The following is a 21,689-nucleotide window of genomic DNA, read 5'->3' as shown; positions in this document are numbered from 1 at the left end:
ATTTTGAAATTTTATATTTTATATTAAATTTGTAATACCATACACTTTATTGCTAATGTCTGTTTCATTCATTTATTTAATAAAAATAATGGATTTTTCTCAATTTTATTTTTAAAATAAAATCTATTCTATTATATCTGTTAAAAAATTTAATAGAGCAAAGTTTTTTCCATTGTGAATTTGCCCTTTTAAGTTGCCCTCGTATTACACTCAAATTTTCAAGTTTTGCTCTCTATATTTTCGAAAATCCTCTCCGGAGTTCTATTGCAGTCATCAAAATTTTGTCCAAGTTCGGAAAGTTATATCTCTCGCTCAAGTGCTCGGAATTCAATCTCCACCGTTCAGAATATTCTTTCATATGTTTTAAATAACATATCTAAAATTCAGCCAAATTCACTTGTTAGTTTTTTGTATATAACCTTCGTAAAAAAATCGCTCAAATTCTAGGCGAGAACAACATACTTACGGTTTTTTGTCCATAAACAGGCCAAACGTCTTCAACCCCGATATCCACCGTTCATAAATTAGCTGCTTACTTGTTAACGTAACGTGAAAGTTTAAGTATGATCCAATGGTTCAATAAGGTGCAAATAATTCTGCAAGGCGACTGATTTTTCGATCGAAGTGCTGCTCACTCTTTGGTATTCAAATTCTAAAGATCTGAGCAAACTATCTATCACGTTTTCTTCAGTCGGGAATTAAGATAAGTGTGCTTATTTTAAAAGTATGTATTTGATTATACGTCCTTCCATTTTGAAAAGTCTGTAAATATTCAATTGGATATATGTAAAAATTTCAATGCATGATAATTATGGCCCTTACCTGGTGGGAAGGACTGATATTAGTAAACCATAGAAAATAGAGGAATCTCGGTGTCTAGACTAAAATATGTTTATTTTGATATTGAACAATGCCGGTGTCGACTAATCCCGATCTCGGGACATGACACACACATCACATAAATTTTTTTAAGTTTTCTCAACTGTACAGTCTCATACCTACCTAGTCTTGGGATCTCGTTCATTTTTGGACGGGGTATCACAGGGTCGGTATTAACTCAATAGCATAGAAGTGTCTATAATTTACGATAAACAGGGATTATAACATTCGAGGATCCAAGGGTCTTAGGATCGACGATAAAAGGTAGGCGTCCATTTAGACCAGCATTACCTTGATCTCAGTCATTAAGGCAAAAAAGACCAGAATTGATATACTAATGCAGAGGAAGACTTCATTGCTCCAAACCTCAACAACTAGGGGGATTGAAGAAAATGACACTGTTATCAAATGTTTCTCCCAAAAGTTTATATACGCATATTATGATCTGGCTCGATACTGATCTAGTAAATCTTTCAAGATTGATTTTTGTTACCATTCAAATATTGGAAGAATCAATTTGCCAGCTCATAACCTCCTGTTGAAACAATTATGCCATATTATATAAACTTTCCCAAGAGAGATTATTTCAGTGAAGATTGCTAAAATTTACAATATAAAATATAATTTGTCTTTCCCACAAAATATTATTTCCATAAAGATTGCTAGAATTTCCAATAACAAAATACAATTTGTATGGGATACACATATACAACAAGGTTTATATAGTTTACTTACATAGCATGTTTAAGAGAAGGAATTAGCTGGATTCCTCCAATCTTCTCTGATATTGCCAGATGATACCTCCGACTAAATTGTTGAGAGCATGAGAAGCCATTGGCACCACTGCACTTGAGGTTACAATTGTTGCATAACCGTACACAAGCCCAACAAATGTTGCCCTGAGAAAGCTTACAATATTAAACATGGGAATACTGCATATAGATACGGGATAGAGAGATATATAACTACAATGTGATATACCATACTGCAAAGGAGTAATTCCGACCACCTCCCAAGTGTAATATGCCGAATAAGGTAGCAACTGCAAGCATACTCGTCCAGTTTATTCCGAAAAGTGGCAATAGCGCACCATGGAAAAGAAGTTCCTGCTTAATCCACATAACGAAAACGCCTACTTTTAACTGGGTTTCTATGCTAAATGATGTCGAAAACTGCTGATTATGATATGGGAAACAAAGATTTACCTCGCTTATTCCTGGGAGAAATGCCACAGCTAAGTAATCCAGAGGTTCCAAGGATGTGAGAACCTAAGATTAAATCAGTATTAAAGACAATATACAAAAGTTCATCACACATCCAAGAGCATGAAGAATTGAAGATGAACGGATATACCTGCTGATTAGCTGTTTCACTAGACTTTGCAAAATCTGGCCATATCTTCAACAGCAAGAACCGAGATGATGACACAAGTAGAACCGATCCCACAACCAACTCAAGATGCCATAATTCAAAACCAACTGTCCAGAGCATAAAACTTCAAGATAATAGCTCAAGGGGGAAAAAGTATTATTCATGGGTGATCGGCGATGCAAAAAAATTCACAACATACTGTTATCACAACATACTGTTTGTATCTCACCCATTTAAACTAATCCTACGAGTCCATAGGTAAAAATTTGAAAATCCTACATGTTATATTCTCCGAACAGTCATTGAGAGGCCATCCTTCTGCTGATGCAACGTGAGAAATCTACAAGACCACAGTCCACAACATAAAACTTGAGTTTTTTGGCACAGTTTTCATATCATACAAGTATCATTATTCAAGCCATGCCTAATGTTTGTCAAATCAAACAATGAAACTAAATCATTTGGTCAAAGAATTGCATTTAATCACAGATTTCCATACAACAGTAAAGAAAGAAAGAAAGCAAAGAGCTAACAGCCAACTAGAAAATTACTGCAGATTTAGTGTAGGAAACGTACCTGTCGAATTAAAACACCTAGAGCACCTATTAAACCGCAAGTGACTGTGCATGCTCGAAGCACATCATTTCTCGATGGGACCGTGACTTCAGTCTCAATCTCCAATGTATTTGAGGAGAATATCTTATTCTCATGTTGAATATAAGCAGTCCCTGAGGAAGGACTGTCTGGACCAACATCTTGGTTTGGTATTTCCTCAACCGGAAACGAATTCTCATCCTTTTCTTGAGTTTTTCCTCTTCTGGAATACTTCTTGGTCTTATTCTGGTACCAAAGCACTTGTGTTACTTCCACCTCTCCTTGTACCAAATATTCATATGAGTAAATTTAGAGGTGCACTCGAGAATTGTCTGCTGGAAGACTAACTATACTTTGAGAAGATAAACCAACATTTTCTGGAAAACCACAAATGAAAGAAAAACAAGGGTGAGGGAAACGAGAAAACTCACACAGCATATCCTGGTGGAGATTCTCAGAGAAGTGCCTTTGCTGCAGCTAAGCCCTCTATCTAAAACTGATTCAAGAAACGGGTAATTAAAAAAAGCAATCTTTTCAGCATTTTCTGTATTCAATTTCAACAATACAGCTAATTTGCTTGGGCCAAGAAATTCAGCACCATGGTTACCCGAGAATCGGAAGGCTGTATGAAGATGCAGAGTGCATGATTTCGCCCTGGGCCAGCAGTTCGTGCAAATTAAATCCATCAATTAATCTCCAAATGCAAGAAACGATCTTTTTTCAGGTGCAAGACCATAAAGTATACAGCTTTGCTTCCCCGTAAAACGCTGGTCTGGACTTGTTTTATCTGTTCAAGCTTATTTTATTTCATTCTCTCAAATATATAATTTAGTTTCTATTTTTAAAGCTCGTTTAATTTGCTTGATTTGATTAATAATCCAATTTTTATCACATCTTGTCAAATGTTTAGTCTGTACATTAATTAATCAAATTTTCACATAAATAATTATAGTATTACATTTAATATTAATTTTTATTTACATTTATTAACTATCAAAATGATAAAACAGTTTTACCCCTTTTATCACGGATTTGGATCATCTACTATGTTGAAAACAGCATTTTTTACACGAGATGATCACATGATCATCTCGTTTAATCTGATAACTTTTTAAATTTATCTCATATGATGTGATGTCCACAAGATGGTCATGTGATCATCTCGTGTAAAAAGTGTACAGTAGAAAATCTAAATCCCTTTATCACATATTTAATCGATCAAATTGAATATTATATTATTATTATTATTTTACATTCCAACTCAATTATTTTAATAATCATTCAATTTTTTATCACATTCAATCTCATTTCGAGAAAAATGTCATCCATTTCTTTAAGTTGGAAATCCATGTTTTTCAGTTCCTCAATTATTTCTTTAAAACATAGTTCTAACAATGTTGTCACTGTCTCATCTTCAAGAAGCAGGTAAAGTCGGTTTAGCTGACTGATAAGGCCAAATCTTACAAAGATTTTAGGGATTTGATTTGATAATATTTGTCATTATCTAGACTTTTTATCCTAATTATGTGCTTAATTTAATTAATAATTGTAGATTTGAATAAAAAGTGAAAAGTGTTTAAATTGATAGAAAATATAAATTTACTAGATTTCAAAGGGAACAAAATATCAGAAAAAAGGAAATTAAATACTCTTATATTCTATTCCTTGATGATATTGAAATATTGGAAAAATCTATATAAATCTTTATAAATATCTTATTTACACTTTCTTTACTGGACATGGGCTTAAAAAGGAAAGGAAGGAGAGGCCCATGAAGAGGGATAAAAAAAACGTACAGAGGGCTGCCATAACAGAAGCACAGAAGGAGACGGAATAGGAGAACAGCGCGGAAGAAGCAAAAAGGGGAGGAAGAAGGAAGGCAAAACCAGCGAGAAATTCCTCACACGCTACAAATTACAGAGAATCTCTTTCCATTTCTTTTAATCATGTTTTCTCCATTGACTTTAAACAGAAACTTACACTTTTATTTTAAGTTTATGGAGTAGATTTTTATAGACTAAGGCCATGATAGGGGCCGAGACATATTATTTTTTGATGTTTTGAGTTTGATTCAATTAGATTATTTATTTTATTCATTGATTGATGTCGTTTATCACGTGTTCTTTTAATCTGGCCAATTAAATAGAATATTTGTTGGTTAATCTAAAACCGGAAGGCGATAGATTAATATTTGCTTCACACATCAATCAACACATGGTTAAATTGACTAGAAATAGTATTCGATTTCAGTGTGCGACTTTAGGTTGAAAAACTGGAATTTCACAGCAATCTAATGCGGTTGAATCTAATTAAATTTAGTTAGAAATAATTAGACTGTTAGATTTAATTAGGTTTATTAATTCGAGGAATCGTTTAATAAATAATTTTGAGAATTCCGTCGTGAATTAAATAATTAATTTATTGAATATGAATTTGACACGTAGATTATAAATTGTCTCGGTACCGTTGTGCGCCTTAGTCGTTTTTAAATAATTTGAATTTTCGTCTAGTTTAATAATTTGGATATTTTTTTGCTTTAGTTAATTTATTTAAATCGTGTTATTTAGTTTTAATTAATTTATCTCCCATCATTTGAATTTTATTAGCCTGAATTAGGAAAAATAATTCATATTATAGTAATTAAACATCGATCTCTGTGGGTACGATACCTGGACTCATCTCCAAATACTATTACTTGACCTAGTCCGCTTGCTAGATTTATTCCCAACCGAAATCGTCGGTCAAGTTTTTGGCGCCGTTGCCGGGGATTGAATTGTTTAATATTAGGATTTATTATTTTCTTGAGATTAGGTTTTTATTTAATTTTGTTGATTCTACGCATATTCGTACGTTTAAAGTTTGTTTATTTATTTTCAGGGATTATCTTACTGTGCATGAGCCGTGTTAGAGGAGAGACAGAATTAGAGTCGTTTGATCCAGAGATTGAGAATATCTTTCGACGGAGACGTAGAGCACAAAGGGAGAAATCCTCAGACTTTGACGTGGAAGAACAATTAAAACAAGAGGAGAAAGTTGAAATAGCAGGGATTGAAGCAATGGAGAACGAGGAAGATGATCTCACTGTCTATGATCTTACTAGACAAACCACTGGAGGTTATGGTTCTAGCATCACTCGCCCTACTGTGGAAGCAAATAATTTTGAGTTGAAGCCATCTATCATTCAAATGATACAGTATCAAGTGAGATTTGGAGGATCGCAGACCGAGGATCCTAATGCACATCTGGAGGGATTTCTATCTATCTGTGACACAATCAAATTCAATGGAGTGAGCACGGATGCCATAAGATTGAGACTATTCCCTTTCTCTTTGCATGGTGAAGCAGCAGAATGGCTTAGAGATCTACCAGCTGGCTCTATTACTACATGGAATGGTTTGGTGGAAATGTTCATGAATCAATATTTTCCACCCACCAAGCTAGCACAACTGCGTATGGATATTTCATCTTTTCGCCAGAAGGATGGGGAGACATTACATACAGCTTGGGGAAGATTTAGAAAGATGTTGAGGAGGTGTCCTCAACATGGTTTCTCTTCATCTGAACAAGTTCAGATTTTCTATAACGGAGTAGATCCTTCTGTGCGTTCCATGCTAGATGCGGCAACCAATGGTAGCTTATACAGGAAGACTCCACGAGTTGCACTTGAAATAATTTCAAATATGGCTGAAAATAGTGCGGGTTGGACAGATATTAAACGAGAAAAGAAGGCTGGAGTTCTTGAAATGGATGTGTTGAATGCACTTACTGCTAAGATTGATGGGTTGGCCCATCAATTCTCTCAGCTGAAATCAAATCAAGCAAATCAGGTCCAAGGAATAGTCATCGAGGAACAACCCATTTTTGATGAAGAAGCAGTGAGTTTTGTGGGGAATCAATGGAGACAGCAATCCAATCCATACAGTTCCACACACAATCCAGGATGGAAGCATCACCCTAATTTGTCTTGGAAGAATACAGAGAATTCCTTTAATCCAACACATATTCCTCCACTGCCCATTCCTCAACAAGTGAGACAACAAGGATTATTGGTACCTGCAGCACCTCCAGGATTCAAGCAAGAAGATCAACGACCAATTTATGAGGATTTTATGATGAAACATATTGTGGGAATGGAGACGAGACTACAGAATCATGATGCTATCTTACGAAGGTTGGATGCTCAAATGGGTCAAATAGCCAATCAATTAGCAAATCGACCCCTTGGAACACTACCAAGTGATACTGAGAAAAATCCGAAAGGAGTGAATGTAGTGAGTACAGTGATCAAGGCCGAGGAAGAGGAACCAAAGAGGCAGAATTCTACAGATATGGAGGCAAAGAATGATGGAGGAATGAAACCAAAAATGGAAGATGCTAAGGAACAGAACACTCAGACTACACGGAAGACATGTAAGAAAGGTAAGGAGTTTGATTCTAATGATAATATTGATATTAATACACTTCATTTCCCTCAAAGAGCAAGGCAACTACAATTGGATCAACAATTTTCAAAATTTCTTGAAGTTTTTAAGAAATTGCACATAAATATTCCTTTTGTAGAGGCTTTGGCTCAAATGCTTTCTTATGCTAAATTCTTGAAAGATATTTTGACTAAAAAGAGGAAACTTGTTGATTTTGAAACTGTTAAGCTTTCTGAGGAATGTTCAGCTATTTTGCAAAATAAATTACCTCCAAAGCTTAAGGATCCAGGTAGTTTCTCCATTCCTTGCACTATAGGTAATTCTAATTTTAACAAAGCATTGTGTGATCTTGGTGCTAGCATAAATCTTATGCCTTATTCCTGCTTTGAGAAATTGGGGATTGGAGAAGTTAAACCAACCACTATTTCCCTTCAACTTGCTGATAGATCTATTAAATATCCTAGAGGGGTAATAGAGGATGTTTTGGTTAAGGTTGATAAATTTATATTTCCAGTTGACTTTGTTGTGCTAGACATGGAGGAGGATCGTGAGATCCCCCTAATTTTAGGTCGTCCTTTCTTAGCTACTGGAAGAGCTCTCATAGTTGTGCAAAAAGGTGAGTTAGTTTTGAGGTTGAATGATAAGAAGGTAACTTTTAATGTCTTTCGTAGTATGAAATATCCTGGATCTTCTGATTGTTATAGAATAGATGCTATTGAAGATATTGTTGAGTGTAGTGTGCAGGATACTTTTATTGAAGACCCACTGGAGATGCTTTTGGTGAACCCAAAGTCCACGGAATCAGACAGAGAAGAGGTGGAGGAATGTATGAACTACTTGGAGGGATCAAAGCCTCTGCCAAGATCATGTGAATTCGAAGATTGGGGAGTTTGGACATATTCCAAAATCACTTAAACCTTCCATAGAAGAACCTCAGTTCCTCGAACTCAAACCACTTCCTCCTCATTTAAAATATTTATTTTTGAAGGAAGAGGAATTCGTCGAGGAATTCCTATGCGAAGATGAGACAGAAGAGAAGTTAGAGGATGTAGAAGAACACAAGTCGAAGGATTTGAACTCATACATGGTCTTAACATATATTCCACCAACAGATTATTTATTTCCATCAACGCAAACTCAAGAATATTACATCCTCTACGAGCTTTATCATAGATTAGATTGTTCTTCCCCTAATAATCAGTCTTTGCCGAGTGTTGTTGGAGCGACGTGCGTGCAATGTCAATATCATGCCAAGCTTGAGGGCACATATAATTAAGACCCATATGTAATATTGTATGATATTTACTATGGGCGGAAGCCGCTATTTGATGGATGCTTCTCCGTTGTCTAGCTATAGACAAGAAATTTAGCGCTTGCTGGGAGGCAACCCAATGATTTATTTTATTTCGTTTCATTTTATTTTTTTTATTTTTTACTCTATTAGGTTAATTCTCTGTGATTTTGGTGTGTGTAGGGAATATTGGAATAAAGGAATATGATTTAGATTCTGGAAAAGCTAAACTGTTGAAATAAAAGATTTCCAGCACTGAGGAATTCTACCATCCCCATGTAACAGTCCATGGAATTTAAAGCAACACTGTCAGGGAAGTGTTCTCTTGCTATTCTGCATCCAACTTTTATATTCTTTTTGAATGGCATGACACTGAGAGCAGTGTAAATCTAAAGTGTGTGTGTGTGTGTGTGTGTGGGGGGGAGGGGGGGGGATTTGATTTGTGTTTGTTTCACGTCACCACACTTAGCATGTGCTTCAATGTTTAATCCTCGAGCATGAAATTTTTTCTGGTTATTCTTTGAGAAACTGCACTTGTGATTACATGACACACTAATTGACTTCCTAGATTTTTTATCACTCGAGAGACTGAATCACACCTAGAATTGATTGAGATGAGCTGTAGTTGTAGCCGAAGGATTTGAGCACAAACTAGTTTTGTATCATGTTTTGAGACATCATCTATGCACTTTGAGTCATACTTATATGAATTAATTGTGAATTAGCAAGAGGCGAGCTCATAAAAAAAAATAGAAAGAAAAGAAACAATCTAGAACTTGTCTGATTATCTTTCGAGACGAAAATACGGAGGAGAATGACTTAGGGATGATTTAGGCGATCTTTGGACCGTTTGAGCCTTTCGAGCCTACCCAATGCATCATTCATATCCCTAGTATTCCCTTTTGAGCCTAATAAATCGAATGGAGTGTGTCAAAGACATACAATTAGCCACCATTCGTATTCCTTCAAAATCTCACATCAACTACCCAATTTTAGCTCATACACTATTCCTCTACCTTAATTTTGAGAGAAATAAACTCTTTAGCGCTTTAAAATTTTCAATAACTCTCATGTGTTGATTGATAAGAAAAATTGGAGGAGTTTGAAAAAAAATCATCATGAAGAATGAGAAAGGAGTTGATGAAAAGATATATATAATTATAAAAAAAAGGAGGATTGAACGTTGTATGATGTGGTGATTGAAAAAACCTAAAAGGGAATGTTGTTGAAGATCGAAAAAAATATGGGGGAATATGAATGAAAGTACAAGGAAGATAAGAGATGAAGGAGTGTGCTGTATGATTAAATTGTTTATTTTCTCTCATTTTGAATCTCCCTACCTTTATTGTAGCCGTGAGCCGTGGCCTAACGTTATAAGCTTAAAAAGACCTATTAACCGGGTCATATTCTTCCAACATTTAGTGGAGGAAGATATGAAAGATAAGCTTATGGAGAGTTTCTTTATATGAAAAAAAAAATCAGAAAATATGAGCACTTCTTGAACTAAAACACCTTTGAGGAATATGAGTTTTGACCTCCACACTACACACGTCTCATTATCTTGATCTTTTCTAGTGAATGCTTGAGTTTTAAAGTTGCAACGAAAGTGAATTTTACGATTTTCAAAGTGTGATCTTTTGATTGAGTGTGACGAAATTTGGTATGTTGAAAAGTGTTGATTGTATCATTTTGTGTGGTGAATCATTGAATATTCCTTCATAATATTTTTATTCTTCTGATTTGCTCGAGGACGAACAAAGGCTTAAGTGTGGGGGGATTGATAAGGCCAAATCTTACAAAGATTTTAGGGATTTGATTTGATAATATTTGCCCTTATCTAAACTTTTTATCCTAATTATGTGCTTAATTTAATTAATAATTGTAGATTTGAATAAAAAGTGAAAAGTGTTTAAATTGATAGAGAATATAAATTTACTAGATTTCAAAGGGAACAAAATATCAGAAAAAAGGAAATTAAATACTCTTATATTCTATTCCTTGATGATATTGAAATCTTGGAAAAATCTATGTAAATCTTTATAAATATCTTATTTACACTTTCTTTACTGGACATGGGCTTAAAAAGGAAAGGAAGAGAGGCCCATTAAAAGGGATAAAAAAAGCGTACAGAGGGCTGCCATAACAGAAGCACAGAAGGAGACGGAATAGGAGAACAGCGCGGAAGAAGAAAAAAGGGGAGGAAGAAGGAAGGAAAAACCAGCGATTGCGACTTTAGGTTGAAAAACTGGAATTTCACAGCAATCTAATGCGGTTGAATCTAATTAAATTCAGTTAGAAATAATTGGACTGTTAGATTTAATTAGGTTTATTAATTCGAGGAATCGTTTAATAAATAATTTTGGGAATTCCGTCGTGAATTAAATAATTAATTTATTGAATATGAATTTGACACGTAGATTATAAATTGTCTCGGTACCGTTATGCGCCTTAGTCGTTTTTAAATAATTTGAATTTTCGTCTAGTTAATAATTTGGATATTTTTTTGCTTTAGTTAATTTATTTAAATCGTGTTATTTAGTTTTAATTAATTTATCTCCCATCATTTGAATTTTATTGGCCTGGAAAAATAATCCATATTCTAGTAATTAAACATCGATCTATGTGGGTACGATACCTGGACTCATCTCCAAATACTATTATTTGACCTAGTCTGCTTGCTAGATTTATTCCCAACCGAAATCGTCGGTCATTGAACAGATAGCTCCAACAAGAAACTTACTTTGCTTCAACGAATTCCAGCTAACTCTTCCATGCAAGATTTCAACTTAGAATTAAGTGCTGCTATCTCTTTCTCAGCATTGTTCTTTTTCAGGACAAGATCGGTCATGTTATTCTCTGCCAGTAATGATGAATCCTCAAGCGATTTGATTATATCAAAGGCATCGGCAAGCTCGGTAGCCTGAGAATCAGCTTCTTCTCTGAGTTTCTTTATCTCATTATCCAGACCCTCCCTACCAATTCGTACCTTACTGTTTTCTTCAGAGAGCTGGGAAACATTCTCGTGTGCCTGAGACAATGCAACTTCAAGGGACTGTATAGTTTTATCAGTATCAGCAAGTTTTCTGATATGAACAGCAGTTTCTTCCCTTAATATCTGTATCTGCTCTTCTGCGAGAGTTCTACACTCTATAGCTATGTCCCTATCATTCATGAAATGGGAAATAATGTTCTCTGCCAGGGACAAAGCATCTTCAAGAGTTCTTTTACTTGCAGACATCTCCTCAAACTTGCTTGTATGAGAAGAAGCTTCTTCTTTTTCCCTATCTAATCCCTCTTCCAGAAGTGCCTTAGAAACTGCAAGTTCTCTCTTCTCATCCAAGAGCAGAGATATATTATTTTCCGCCATTGATAAGGCGTCTTCAAGGGACTTTGTTACAGTCTGCACTTCAGACAACTTGCCGGCCAACGAACTTGCTTCATCCTTGGCCTTCCTCAATTCTTGTGCCACTTCCGTATTTGAAAGATCAAGGTCACTGAGATATCCAACAAGCCATTTCACCTTTTCTGTAGGCTCTTCAAAAACCAAATCGGTTGGAGCAGCGATGCCTTCAATAGACTCCACAACTCTCTGGTGTCTAATGTTGCTCTCTGCTAAGAACTGCTTGAATTGATCAGCAAGTTCCTGTGTAGCAGCAAAATCGGTCTCCAATTGAGAAATGTGATCCACATCAAGTGACAATCTTTTGATTTGATCATGGCAATCATTATAGGCAGATATGTTCAGCTGGAGTTCAGATTTCAACCGATCAATTTCAACATTCTTTTCGCTCGGAGATCCTTTCAGATTTTCCCGTTCTTGGAAAAGCCCCTTGCCTTTTTTAACAGCCATTGATAACTTCTCCCTGAGCAAAGCGCAGTTCTCCTCCAGCTGCTCAAGATTTTCTGCATGAGAGTTTTTTCGTCCTCAAGCATATTAAGTTCTCGAGTTGTCATTTGCAATTCGTTTGACATCTGATTCACCTCCATTCTGTAAAACAATCTTCCTCTAAAATTAGCTCACTTAGACTCACTTTGATATCTCTGATATACAGAAGAGTCTGGAATCCTTCAAAGATTTCTGCTTCAACTAGATCTGATTTGACATGACATATTTTTTCCTGAATCTTTGCGAGACAACAATAAATTATGGTCATCACCTCAAATTGATCAGTGATCCTCTTGTTGACCATCATTTGCAAGTCCAGATGCCTCGCATAACGTACTTACTATTTGATCCTTTTCCAAAGAAAGTTGACACTCCTTTCTCACAATTGCTCATATTCTTTTCTCAAGTTATCCAGCTTCATTTGAAGGTATTTCTTTTCCCCAGATTCGGCTAAAAGTGATGTATTCAGTTTATTGATCGCATTTTCTGCAGCTTCCCTTGCTTTAGTTAGCTCACGCTGCAACTTTTCCTGAACTTCGTAACTGTTTTTCAAGTCCTGCAATTTAGCTAGAAGATAGCTATTTTTTAGTGTTTCTGCCAATATTAAAGTTGAGAAGCGATCAATATCCCCACTCGCAGCTTCTTTGGTTTGATCTATCTCATTTGTAACTTCATAGCTTCTTGTTTGGACACATAAAATGACTCCGCAAGCCAACAGGCATGGGAATCAAATGCATTAGATTCAATTGTTTCTGGAAAAGTTAAAAAAGATAATGCATCATTCATTTTATGGTATTGTAGAGATAAACCCTTCAATTATTTGTTCTCATCTGCAAGCCATCTTAGTTTATCAGTAAAATCTAAAGGCTGCTGTTCACCCATTGCCACCACTCTGATAATACTTCTGCACATCTGAAATAGCTTCAGCGAGTCTCTCTGCTGCACCAATGCCTTTCCTTTTGTCACAGCCATGCTAAGCTTCTCTTTGGTGTTAGCATACTTTTTCTTCTCCCCGTTCCAACGCCGCAGCACTTTGATTCTCAATTTCTGCATTCACATTTTCAACAACTGATTGTTGTTTCTCTAGTTGTTCCAGCAATTTCCTATTTTCACCAACTAAATAGCTTAGATTTTGGAGCAAATTATCTTCCTAACTTCTAAGTTCAAGAATTTTGTCATGTTTGTTCACAAAAGTTTCTATTTCATCCGTTGTGTTGATATCTGATCCAACCGCAGTTAAACATGCCCTGAACTGATCTGTTTCGGAAAGGAAAAAATTATACATTTCGACTAAAAACAAAACTGACTTCTCAACATTAGATATTTTTTCTTCTAGTGCTCCTTCCAATAGCTCATCTTGACGGAGGGTCAGTGAAACAGAAGACAATATCATGTTCGCAATTTCCCCAATGTGTTTATCATTTGCATTGCCAGATTCATTTAACTGAAACGAATTTTCATGCTTTGACTCGGATAATTCAGCTACGTTGTATTTAGAAAATCGATTTCCTGATCTTTTCTACTTAGTACAGCATGTAGTTCTTCAACTTTTCCCTCACTGTGCAAAGGCTTGCTCAAAGCAGTGTTAATAAGCATGGAGCACTCACTAATCATCTCATTTAAGGAGGCACCAGATCCCAAGGTCTTCTCATCCCAACCGTTACTTTCATTTTGAAAATGATTCACTAATCGATCCTCATTTTCAATAGGTGAAGAATGTTGCTTACTCAAAACCTTCAGTTGATAACAAAGGCGAGTAAGTCCTCTGCTAAACGCCACCATTTCTTCCTGCATAGAATAAAGGTTTTATTCAGGTCTATATACACAATCACATAGGTTAAAACAGGACAGATCAACCAAGAATGAACCTCGTATTCTTGTGCAAATTTATCCTTCTCAGCAACATTCTTTTCTTGCATATCATGATTCATATCCATCTCATTCATGAATTCTTTTTTATTCACACTATCGGATTCGTGAAACTGGTTATCCTGCACTAATTTCTTTTCCTGAGAATTCTGTTGGGATTCTGAATTTCTATCTCATCTTCTGCTGAGAATAATTCCTTTTCCTCAGAATGTTCTATTCATCTTGACAATCAACAAATGCATCCTCCCTTCCTCCATCATCTGCTTCCCTTGTCTCATTCGTCCCATAACTCACCTGCATAGAAAGATTCCTCACTTTAGGCACTGAATTGTAACGTTATTGTTAGCATATATAAATCATTCCATTTTCGAGAGTCCAAAAAACTGAAAGATAAAACAAGAATACAATATTAGCTCCAATAAAAAGCAAAAATTCATGCTGAAGATAGTTCTCAGCTATTATTTGAAGGATCGCGAACAACCAAGATAACTCTATAGCTAAATCTGAATTCGCTCGTTGAGGTATCAACCTGGCCATGTTTTCATCAAGAATCACCAAGAAATGCTGAAACATGATGATAGTCCCAAACACCCGTATTCTGCATTACCTTTTTAAGAGATATACTCTTCTTTATAAAAAAAAACCAAATCATGCATTTTCTAAGAGATATAACAAAACATCTTATCATAAGCATTTATTCTAGAATTTCAGTACCTACGAGCTAACATAGAGTGTGTAGTTAGATATATAGGACATACAAACATACCTAATTCAACGGCAAAAGCTAGCTCAAGGGGAGGATTGTCCAAATCCATATATAAAACTCCCAAATATTTAATACAGCCGATACGTGACATTTAACACACATCATCATGTCTAGGAATGAACAACTGAAATGTGAAATTTACAAGATATTATCGGGTGGCTATAAGACAGTCCAACATATAACTGTGGGTCTTGAATCTGATTTCATGTTAAAACTGAGATTTGGACCTAACACAACTCAAAAGCTAGCACAAAGAAATTGTTCAAGTTCATATATACAAACGACTTAATCAATGTGGGACATTTAACACATACATATACATATATTTATATTTTGAGAAGGAATCACATATATTTCCATGAATTTACCTACACGAGAAACGGCAGAGACCAACATTCAAGTAACCAAATGGAAATATTGTTTATTTAATAAATTTTCAAGATAATGGGCATCTGATCAGCAGAATCACCTACATTCTCAGCTGCTGCAGCAACTGCAGGTTCCACAGGGGAATAGTCTCCATCTTCCCCAGCTAAAGAGCCTTCTCTAAAATGATTATCAGACATTTCCATCAATCATAACATAGCGATAAAAATCTAATAAACCAATTCGCCTGTTTCACCGTTCTTATACCTACCCAGATCTAACAAAACACAAAAAGATCAATCTATACGCGCCAGAACTCATGAACATCCATTCTTGAAAATCATGTGCCTTTTCAATACGCAAGCGTATAAGAAAATACATAAGAACGAAACAGAAAGGGGAAACTGCAATAAGAGGAAAAAGATTTCACCTTTTCCTTGAAAAAAACTCCGCGGGATTGGGAGACTGTAAAGATTGTGCATTTATTCGTTATTAGTTTTCAGCATTGAACACAGGAAGACATACATGAATCATGATTCATACGACACCGCATTTGGCAAGCAAATGAAACTAAAAGGCCAAACGCTGACATTTTGATTCACTGTCTGGTTGGGTGGAAAAACCAACCAAAAAGAAATGACACGTCCCGGGTGAAAACGAGAAGTGTGACATGGTAGTTGACCCGACCCATTTTAGGATTTGGGTCAGTCATAACGGAGGGAAAAAGGAGAAAATATCCAAAAATGGCGTCGCCCGGACTCGAACCGGAGACCTTCAGTGTGTTAGACTGACGTGATAACCAACTACACCACGACACCTCAGTTGCCAAGATTCTCAGTTTTATTTTATTTAGCCTATAAACTATTTATTTAATTTTCATCATCTACGTTCCTGTTCGAGTTACTCAATTTGTTCTATTAATTTGAATTATCATCATAAAATGTTCTAGATCGTTCAGAAATTATTGGAATCAAATTTCAAGCGATTCAAAAGATTTTTTGTCTCAAAATGTGAGGATTGTGTTCGGGGTTTTTTCCGGGTTGGGGTAGGGTACTAATTTTAATAACTGGTCGGATCGAAGTACTCAGCATATATTGAACAATTTTTTTTTTGGTTCAAAATTTTTATGTATAATCAATTATTAAATAAATGTTACTAAAAAGGAAATATAAATGAAAAATCGAAAAATATTATCTGAACATTTCTGTATTTGAAGATGGATATGAAAAAATTTTTTAAAGATTTTTTCGGTTTTTAGCGAAGAAGGTAAAAAAAACCAAGAAAATTTCGGGTATCTAACTCAAAAAACCCGAACCTAACAAATGACAATATCCGATCCGACTCTCACCCTTAAATTGACTTACACCCTTAAATTCATAAATATCGTGACTAAATTTGAATTAATTGTTAATGAAACTCCATCAATTGAAATTTTGGCCAACTTTTCTGCATCTTCATATTAATTTGAAATAACCATCCATTCAACCCATACTTGGAAACTTACGTATCAGTGACTTCCATTGTACACATCGATTGAGATCCTTAAACTAATTTTCTCGTCCAAAAAAAAAAAAAACTAATTTTGTGAAATAAAATGTTTAAAAAAATGAAATCAAAATTTTCCGACATCATAACAAAAAATACAATGGTGGGAAGTACGATTTGATTCAAACTTTAATATATAGAGCTGTCAATGGGTCAAATTACCCCACCCAACCGCGAAAATGGGGCAAGATAGGCCGTCAATCTAAAAAAACAAAAAAAAACAAAACAAAAAACAAGTATCAATAAAAAATTATGAAAAAAATTCAATATTTGAGATTTCAAACAAAAATATTAATACGTTATATAATAAAAATTAATCAATATCACAATCAAAAAAGGCATATGAGATTTCATTGATACAAATTATATTTTATATAAAAAATCATACACCCAAATAATATGAATAACATAAATAAAAACTTAATTATAAAAATAAAAAATGTAAAATATTACAAACACATCAAATATTAGTTTCAATATCAAAATATATACTCTAAAAGTAAGTATCTTGATGCAACAATTCACAAAAAAATGATGAAAATTTATTTAATTTTTCTAAAAAAACTGTCTGTCGGCCCTCCGTCTCGTCTCAACCAGCAACCCAAACGGGTTGACATATTTTAACCTACCTCCAAACGTGTCACTAAAATCGTAAACCAACCTACCTATTTTTCATAGTGAGATGGGTCGACCTGACATACCCTACGTATTTTTTTGACAACTCTAAATATATATGGACAAGGTTAGAGAGATTTAAAATTTGTAGCATAAATGATATTGAAAGAGTAGAATTCTTATATTTTTCGTCCAATGAACAATTACTTCTACAAGGAGGATAATTTGTAAAACTTTATTCGTGCATCGCTAACAAGATCACAAAGTTCTACCTCATTCGTATCGTATATAATCACACGATAAACTTGAAAATATCTCCATTATTCACAGTTGATGATCTTCTCAAGAATTACATCACCAAAATCGAAAATGCAGACGAGCTATCCTCAAGCAACTTAGCCTGCGAATCATACTTGATAACCTTCCCTTTGTCTCACACTCCAAATTCCAATTCTCTCCATCTTTAGCAAAGTTCGTCAAGAAGCATTTGATCTTCCTTCACATTTTCAGCTAGATGACATTTGTGTAAAATATGTCACTTTGCACCAGAAAGTTGTTATTGTAAATGTTTACGTTTTTACGACCCCTTACATCCCATGTCTCTTGATCTTCATGTTCTTGTATAGGATCAAGATTAATTCTCACGGTTTCTTGAAACAAAACTGGATCTTGAAGTATTATACTCAATCGAGACCTTAAATTTCTCAGACCGATCTTTGAATGTCTATGCTATGGATCAAAAAATGCCCTTCTCACCCAATTCTTGGAAGGGTACCAAGAAGAAGACGCTCAAAATAATCCTTCGTAGAAACCGATTAAACACTTTGGTAAAACATTTAAAAGATATGTAAGTTGAAATGTTTAAAAAAAATTGTTATAGTATTTTATCAAACACTTGGAATGCAATATTTTTGGTATTTGAAATATACATAAAACGCATCTGAAAAACAATATCAATAATAAGTAAATACAATAAATAAATAGACACGAATTTGTTTATGGATGTTCAGAGATTAATAATTCCTACGTCACCTCTTCTTCTCCTAAAAAAGAATCCACTAGAATACTTTGATTTATACTCCTTGTACAAACCCATTTCGATTTAAAACTCATCCATTGCCTTGTAAGGCCCTGTATTTAATTATCCGGTGATTTGGCATAATTAGAATAACTATTGAGTTGTAAATTAAAATAATTATTTATGCCAAATAAATTCAAGAAGTGTGTTAAAAATATGTATTTTAGAATATCGGAGAATTTAACGATATAAAATACATATTGAGTTTAAATAACACACGAGAGCAAAATAAATTCAGACCGGGATAAATAGGCTTGAGTTACTATTTGAGTAACCAAATACACAATATATAAATATACATATACATACACACATATCTCATTGAAAAGAGAAAAGAAGTGAGAGAAGGAAGAAAAGGGAAAAAGAAAGAAGAAACCAATTCCCGCAACCCTTTGAGCAGCTGCGGGAAAGTTGCGATATCTCCCCCGTCCGGCGTCGAAATCTCGATCGGTCTGAAGAGGTGTATTCCTAACATCCTAGGCTTCGATTCAAGACAAAAATCGTGAATTTTGAGCAAGGACACGAGCAGATCAAAGCTCCATTTTGTGAGCTCTGTTTCTGTGCAGTATTTTGGTGAGTTCAGTTTTTGTGCTTCTGAAATTCGAAGTTTTGGTGTATTGTGCGTTGAGAATCTCGACTTGTGGCTCAAATAGAACGTGTAGCTCTGTTTATTAGCTGTTCATAGCCACTAGAAGAATGGGTTTTCGATTATAAACGGATTTGATATGATTTTTCTACCAAAATGTGTCAAAATGGAATTCTGTGTTGGAGCTGTGTAGATTAGCTACTGTAATTCGAGTTTATGACATGTATGCACTCGGATTCTGGACTTGTGATTCAAATAAGAGTTGTAGAGCTATGTGTTTTCTTCGTAATGATATAAGATTCATTAAATTCCATTAAGAATTGAGCAAGTTATGCTTGTCTTTCTGGAACTGCTCAGTATATGAGATTATGTCTGCGAATTCGGAAGTAGCAGTGTGTTCTTGAAAATTCTGAGAATAATCTACTAAGATTCTGAAGATGGTTTCAACTAAAGAAACTTAGATAATTGAGTTATCTTTCATTTCCAATTGGCGGATATTGATTTGAGTTAATATTGAGCGAGATACTGAATTTTATGCTCTTTTGTGCCAAATCGGACATGGGTATGGAATGTAGTTTTCATGATCGGCTTATTATTGTTTTGTTTAGGCCGAGGGTCTTGAAGTGAAGTGTTATTGGATTGCCAAGTTGGTATAGGTATGTTACAGCTCGATAACATACGACGTTAAAACATAAATTATGTTTAATTGTCATTCTGTGTTACATGGATCGTGTTTATGACTTGTTGACTATTGTAAATTGTTAAATGCCTTCGTTGTGATCTATGTTTATTATTATGACATATTATTGGCATTTAGCATCGGGCATACAGTTATGACATTCATGTTGAGCCCTATCGTTTTTGTTAGCTCATTGTTGATATCCATTGTTATCTGGCACTGTTGTTTATCTCGGGATCATTGTGTGGCTGATAGGCCTATACACATGAGACCGTAGATGTGATTGAATAATCCCGTTGTTAGTGCAGCCTTTTGAGGTGAGCGCTGGGATTGTGTCATCTAGTTCGTTCTGTTGTGTCATCCTGTTATAGCGTATCAGCTGTATGGAGGCCGAGTCAGGGGTGTTATTCAGCACAGCTTGGCATACCTCGCATACTTAGCAGGGCAGGTTTAGCTGCATGACGATGTAGCTCTCCTGTGTTGTTGCTCGAGCATTATTCCAGTTGTTATCGTACCGTTTGTTGGCTCCTGTTATCTCGATTATTTGTTGAGTCTTTCATGCATTGCATATTACATTTCATTATATGATTATGCATGATTTATGTTATTGTTCTTATTGTTGGACTGTTTCATACCAGAATCCTAACCTCAGTTGTTTACTAGGGGGACTGCTGTGGTTGCTTTTGGGCACCATGGTAGATCTCCCGAGTTGTTTTGCAGCATCAGGCCGAGGTTCCGCCAGTGGAGCTCGGGATTGAGATTGGATTGCTTGGTCCTGTTCAGTGGAGTCTCCCAGTTAGTCTATATGTATGTCTTGGATTTGTTTCAGTCTTGTATTGTAGTCTATTTGCCGGGGAGATGCCCCGTGTATCTGTAGTGGTATTTGGTTGTTTTTGCAATGTTCTGAGTCGACTCTGTGATATTTATGATCTGATGAGTATTTGGTAAGTTCTAATTTATGTTTAGTCCTGACCAGTGCGGCTATAGGTTGTTTAACTTTGATTTTGTTTTAATGACTCTAGTTGGAGTATATTTTGATATAAACTGCTGCTTGAGTTTTCGAGATGTCCTACTTACGGAGAGGTCATGCCGAATTTTTTCTAGGCCCTGAGGTCCGTTTTAAAGTATTTTAAATCTTTTTCCGCTGCAGCTTTAAATTAAATCATTATTGTTTGATCATTATTTGTCATTAGAGTAAATGGACCTCACAGCCTAATCGAAACTCCTAGCACACTCTCGATAGAGCAACTCATGCAGGTCATGGGTCAGCCCGAGACGAGCTTGGGTTGGCCCGCAGGGAGAAAGAAAAAAAAATTATATTATGGATTTATGGTAATATATGTATTTTTTTAATGAAAGTAATGAATTTTTTGTATTAATTACTTTGTATAAAATATAAACGTGTAATATTAAAAATTAGAAATTTTATTCATATTTTTTATAAATATTTATTTATGAAATCAAATGAATTTTATTTTTATTAATTATAATAATTTTTTATTTATTTTTATGTTTTTGGGTCGACCCACCTAACCCGCCCCACTTTGGGTTGGGGATTTCCTTCCCGCCTGAGATGGAGAGGCGGGGCGCCCCACCAAATGACAGTTGTAATCATTGTACTTGGGTATGCCTCTCACTCTAGCAAATTTCTTCATGTAGTCTGCTTATACTTTGAATCTCTTTCCAAAACTTGTATTTGATCTTCAAGATATTATATTTATAGGCTCCAAAAATGATATGTAT

General features: G+C 35.1%; 2 protein-coding genes, 1 non-coding gene and 1 pseudogene across 5 annotated transcripts; 1 reads left to right on the top strand and 3 right to left on the bottom strand.

Annotated features, from left to right (window-relative positions):
- Nucleotides 1-1,064: 1,064 nt before the first annotated feature.
- Nucleotides 1,065-3,643, bottom strand: LOC142525462 (uncharacterized). Of its 3 annotated transcripts, XM_075629764.1 has the most exons (9): nucleotides 3,452-3,643; nucleotides 3,276-3,340; nucleotides 2,827-3,090; nucleotides 2,530-2,590; nucleotides 2,233-2,357; nucleotides 2,085-2,147; nucleotides 1,861-1,985; nucleotides 1,615-1,778; nucleotides 1,065-1,253 (listed from the first exon to the last, which is right to left on the bottom strand). In XM_075629764.1, the coding sequence occupies exons 1-8, from the start codon at nucleotides 3,528-3,530 to the stop codon at nucleotides 1,637-1,639; spliced, it is 924 nt and encodes a 307-aa protein (XP_075485879.1). In that variant the 5' UTR covers nucleotides 3,531-3,643; the 3' UTR covers nucleotides 1,065-1,253; nucleotides 1,615-1,636. The 3 variants fall into 3 exon arrangements, with proteins under 3 accessions (XP_075485879.1, XP_075485878.1, XP_075485880.1); XM_075629763.1 differs by lacking the exon at nucleotides 1,065-1,253 and having other exon boundaries at nucleotides 1,494-1,778; XM_075629765.1 differs by lacking the exon at nucleotides 1,065-1,253 and having other exon boundaries at nucleotides 1,494-1,778; nucleotides 3,276-3,334; nucleotides 3,452-3,637.
- Nucleotides 3,644-5,738: 2,095 nt separating this feature from the next.
- LOC142525052 (uncharacterized) lies at nucleotides 5,739-8,798 on the top strand. The gene is made up of 3 exons (XM_075629221.1): nucleotides 5,739-7,263; nucleotides 7,603-8,091; nucleotides 8,740-8,798. Exons 1-3 carry the CDS (start codon nucleotides 5,739-5,741, stop codon nucleotides 8,796-8,798), a joined length of 2,073 nt encoding a protein of 690 aa, XP_075485336.1.
- Nucleotides 8,799-11,273: 2,475 nt separating this feature from the next.
- Nucleotides 11,274-15,867, bottom strand: LOC142525051 (trans-Golgi network-localized SYP41-interacting protein 1-like; annotated as a pseudogene).
- A 320-nt stretch (nucleotides 15,868-16,187) lies between these two features.
- On the bottom strand, nucleotides 16,188-16,261 carry TRNAV-AAC (transfer RNA valine (anticodon AAC)). The gene has a single exon. It is a non-coding gene; the product is annotated as a tRNA-Val (tRNA).
- Nucleotides 16,262-21,689: the final 5,428 nt, after the last annotated feature.

Source organism: Primulina tabacum, chromosome 14, assembly GCF_025594145.1.
Source record: "Primulina tabacum isolate GXHZ01 chromosome 14, ASM2559414v2, whole genome shotgun sequence".
Lineage (NCBI taxonomy): Eukaryota > Viridiplantae > Streptophyta > Magnoliopsida > Lamiales > Gesneriaceae > Primulina > Primulina tabacum.
The sequence above is the reverse complement of the archived record's forward strand: the minus strand, read 5'-3'. Positions and strand labels throughout refer to the sequence as shown.

Excerpts from the sequence above, each read along its gene's own strand:
- LOC142525462 (XM_075629764.1), bottom strand. The coding sequence starts at position 3,530 with ATGGATTTAATTTGCACGAACTGCTGGCCCAGGGCGAAATCATGCACT. Across the intron at positions 3,341-3,451 it reads TACAGCCTTCCGATTCTCGG|TTTTAGATAGAGGGCTTAGC; the intron begins GTAACCATGGTG and ends TTCTTGAATCAG. Across the intron at positions 3,091-3,275 it reads TCTCCACCAGGATATGCTGT|AATAAGACCAAGAAGTATTC; the intron begins GTGAGTTTTCTC and ends CTTTGGTACCAG.
- LOC142525052 (XM_075629221.1), top strand. The coding sequence starts at position 5,739 with ATGAGCCGTGTTAGAGGAGAGACAGAATTAGAGTCGTTTGATCCAGAG. Across the intron at positions 7,264-7,602 it reads ACGGAAGACATGTAAGAAAG|CATTGTGTGATCTTGGTGCT; the intron begins GTAAGGAGTTTG and ends ATTTTAACAAAG. Across the intron at positions 8,092-8,739 it reads CAGAGAAGAGGTGGAGGAAT|GGAATATTGGAATAAAGGAA; the intron begins GTATGAACTACT and ends TGGTGTGTGTAG.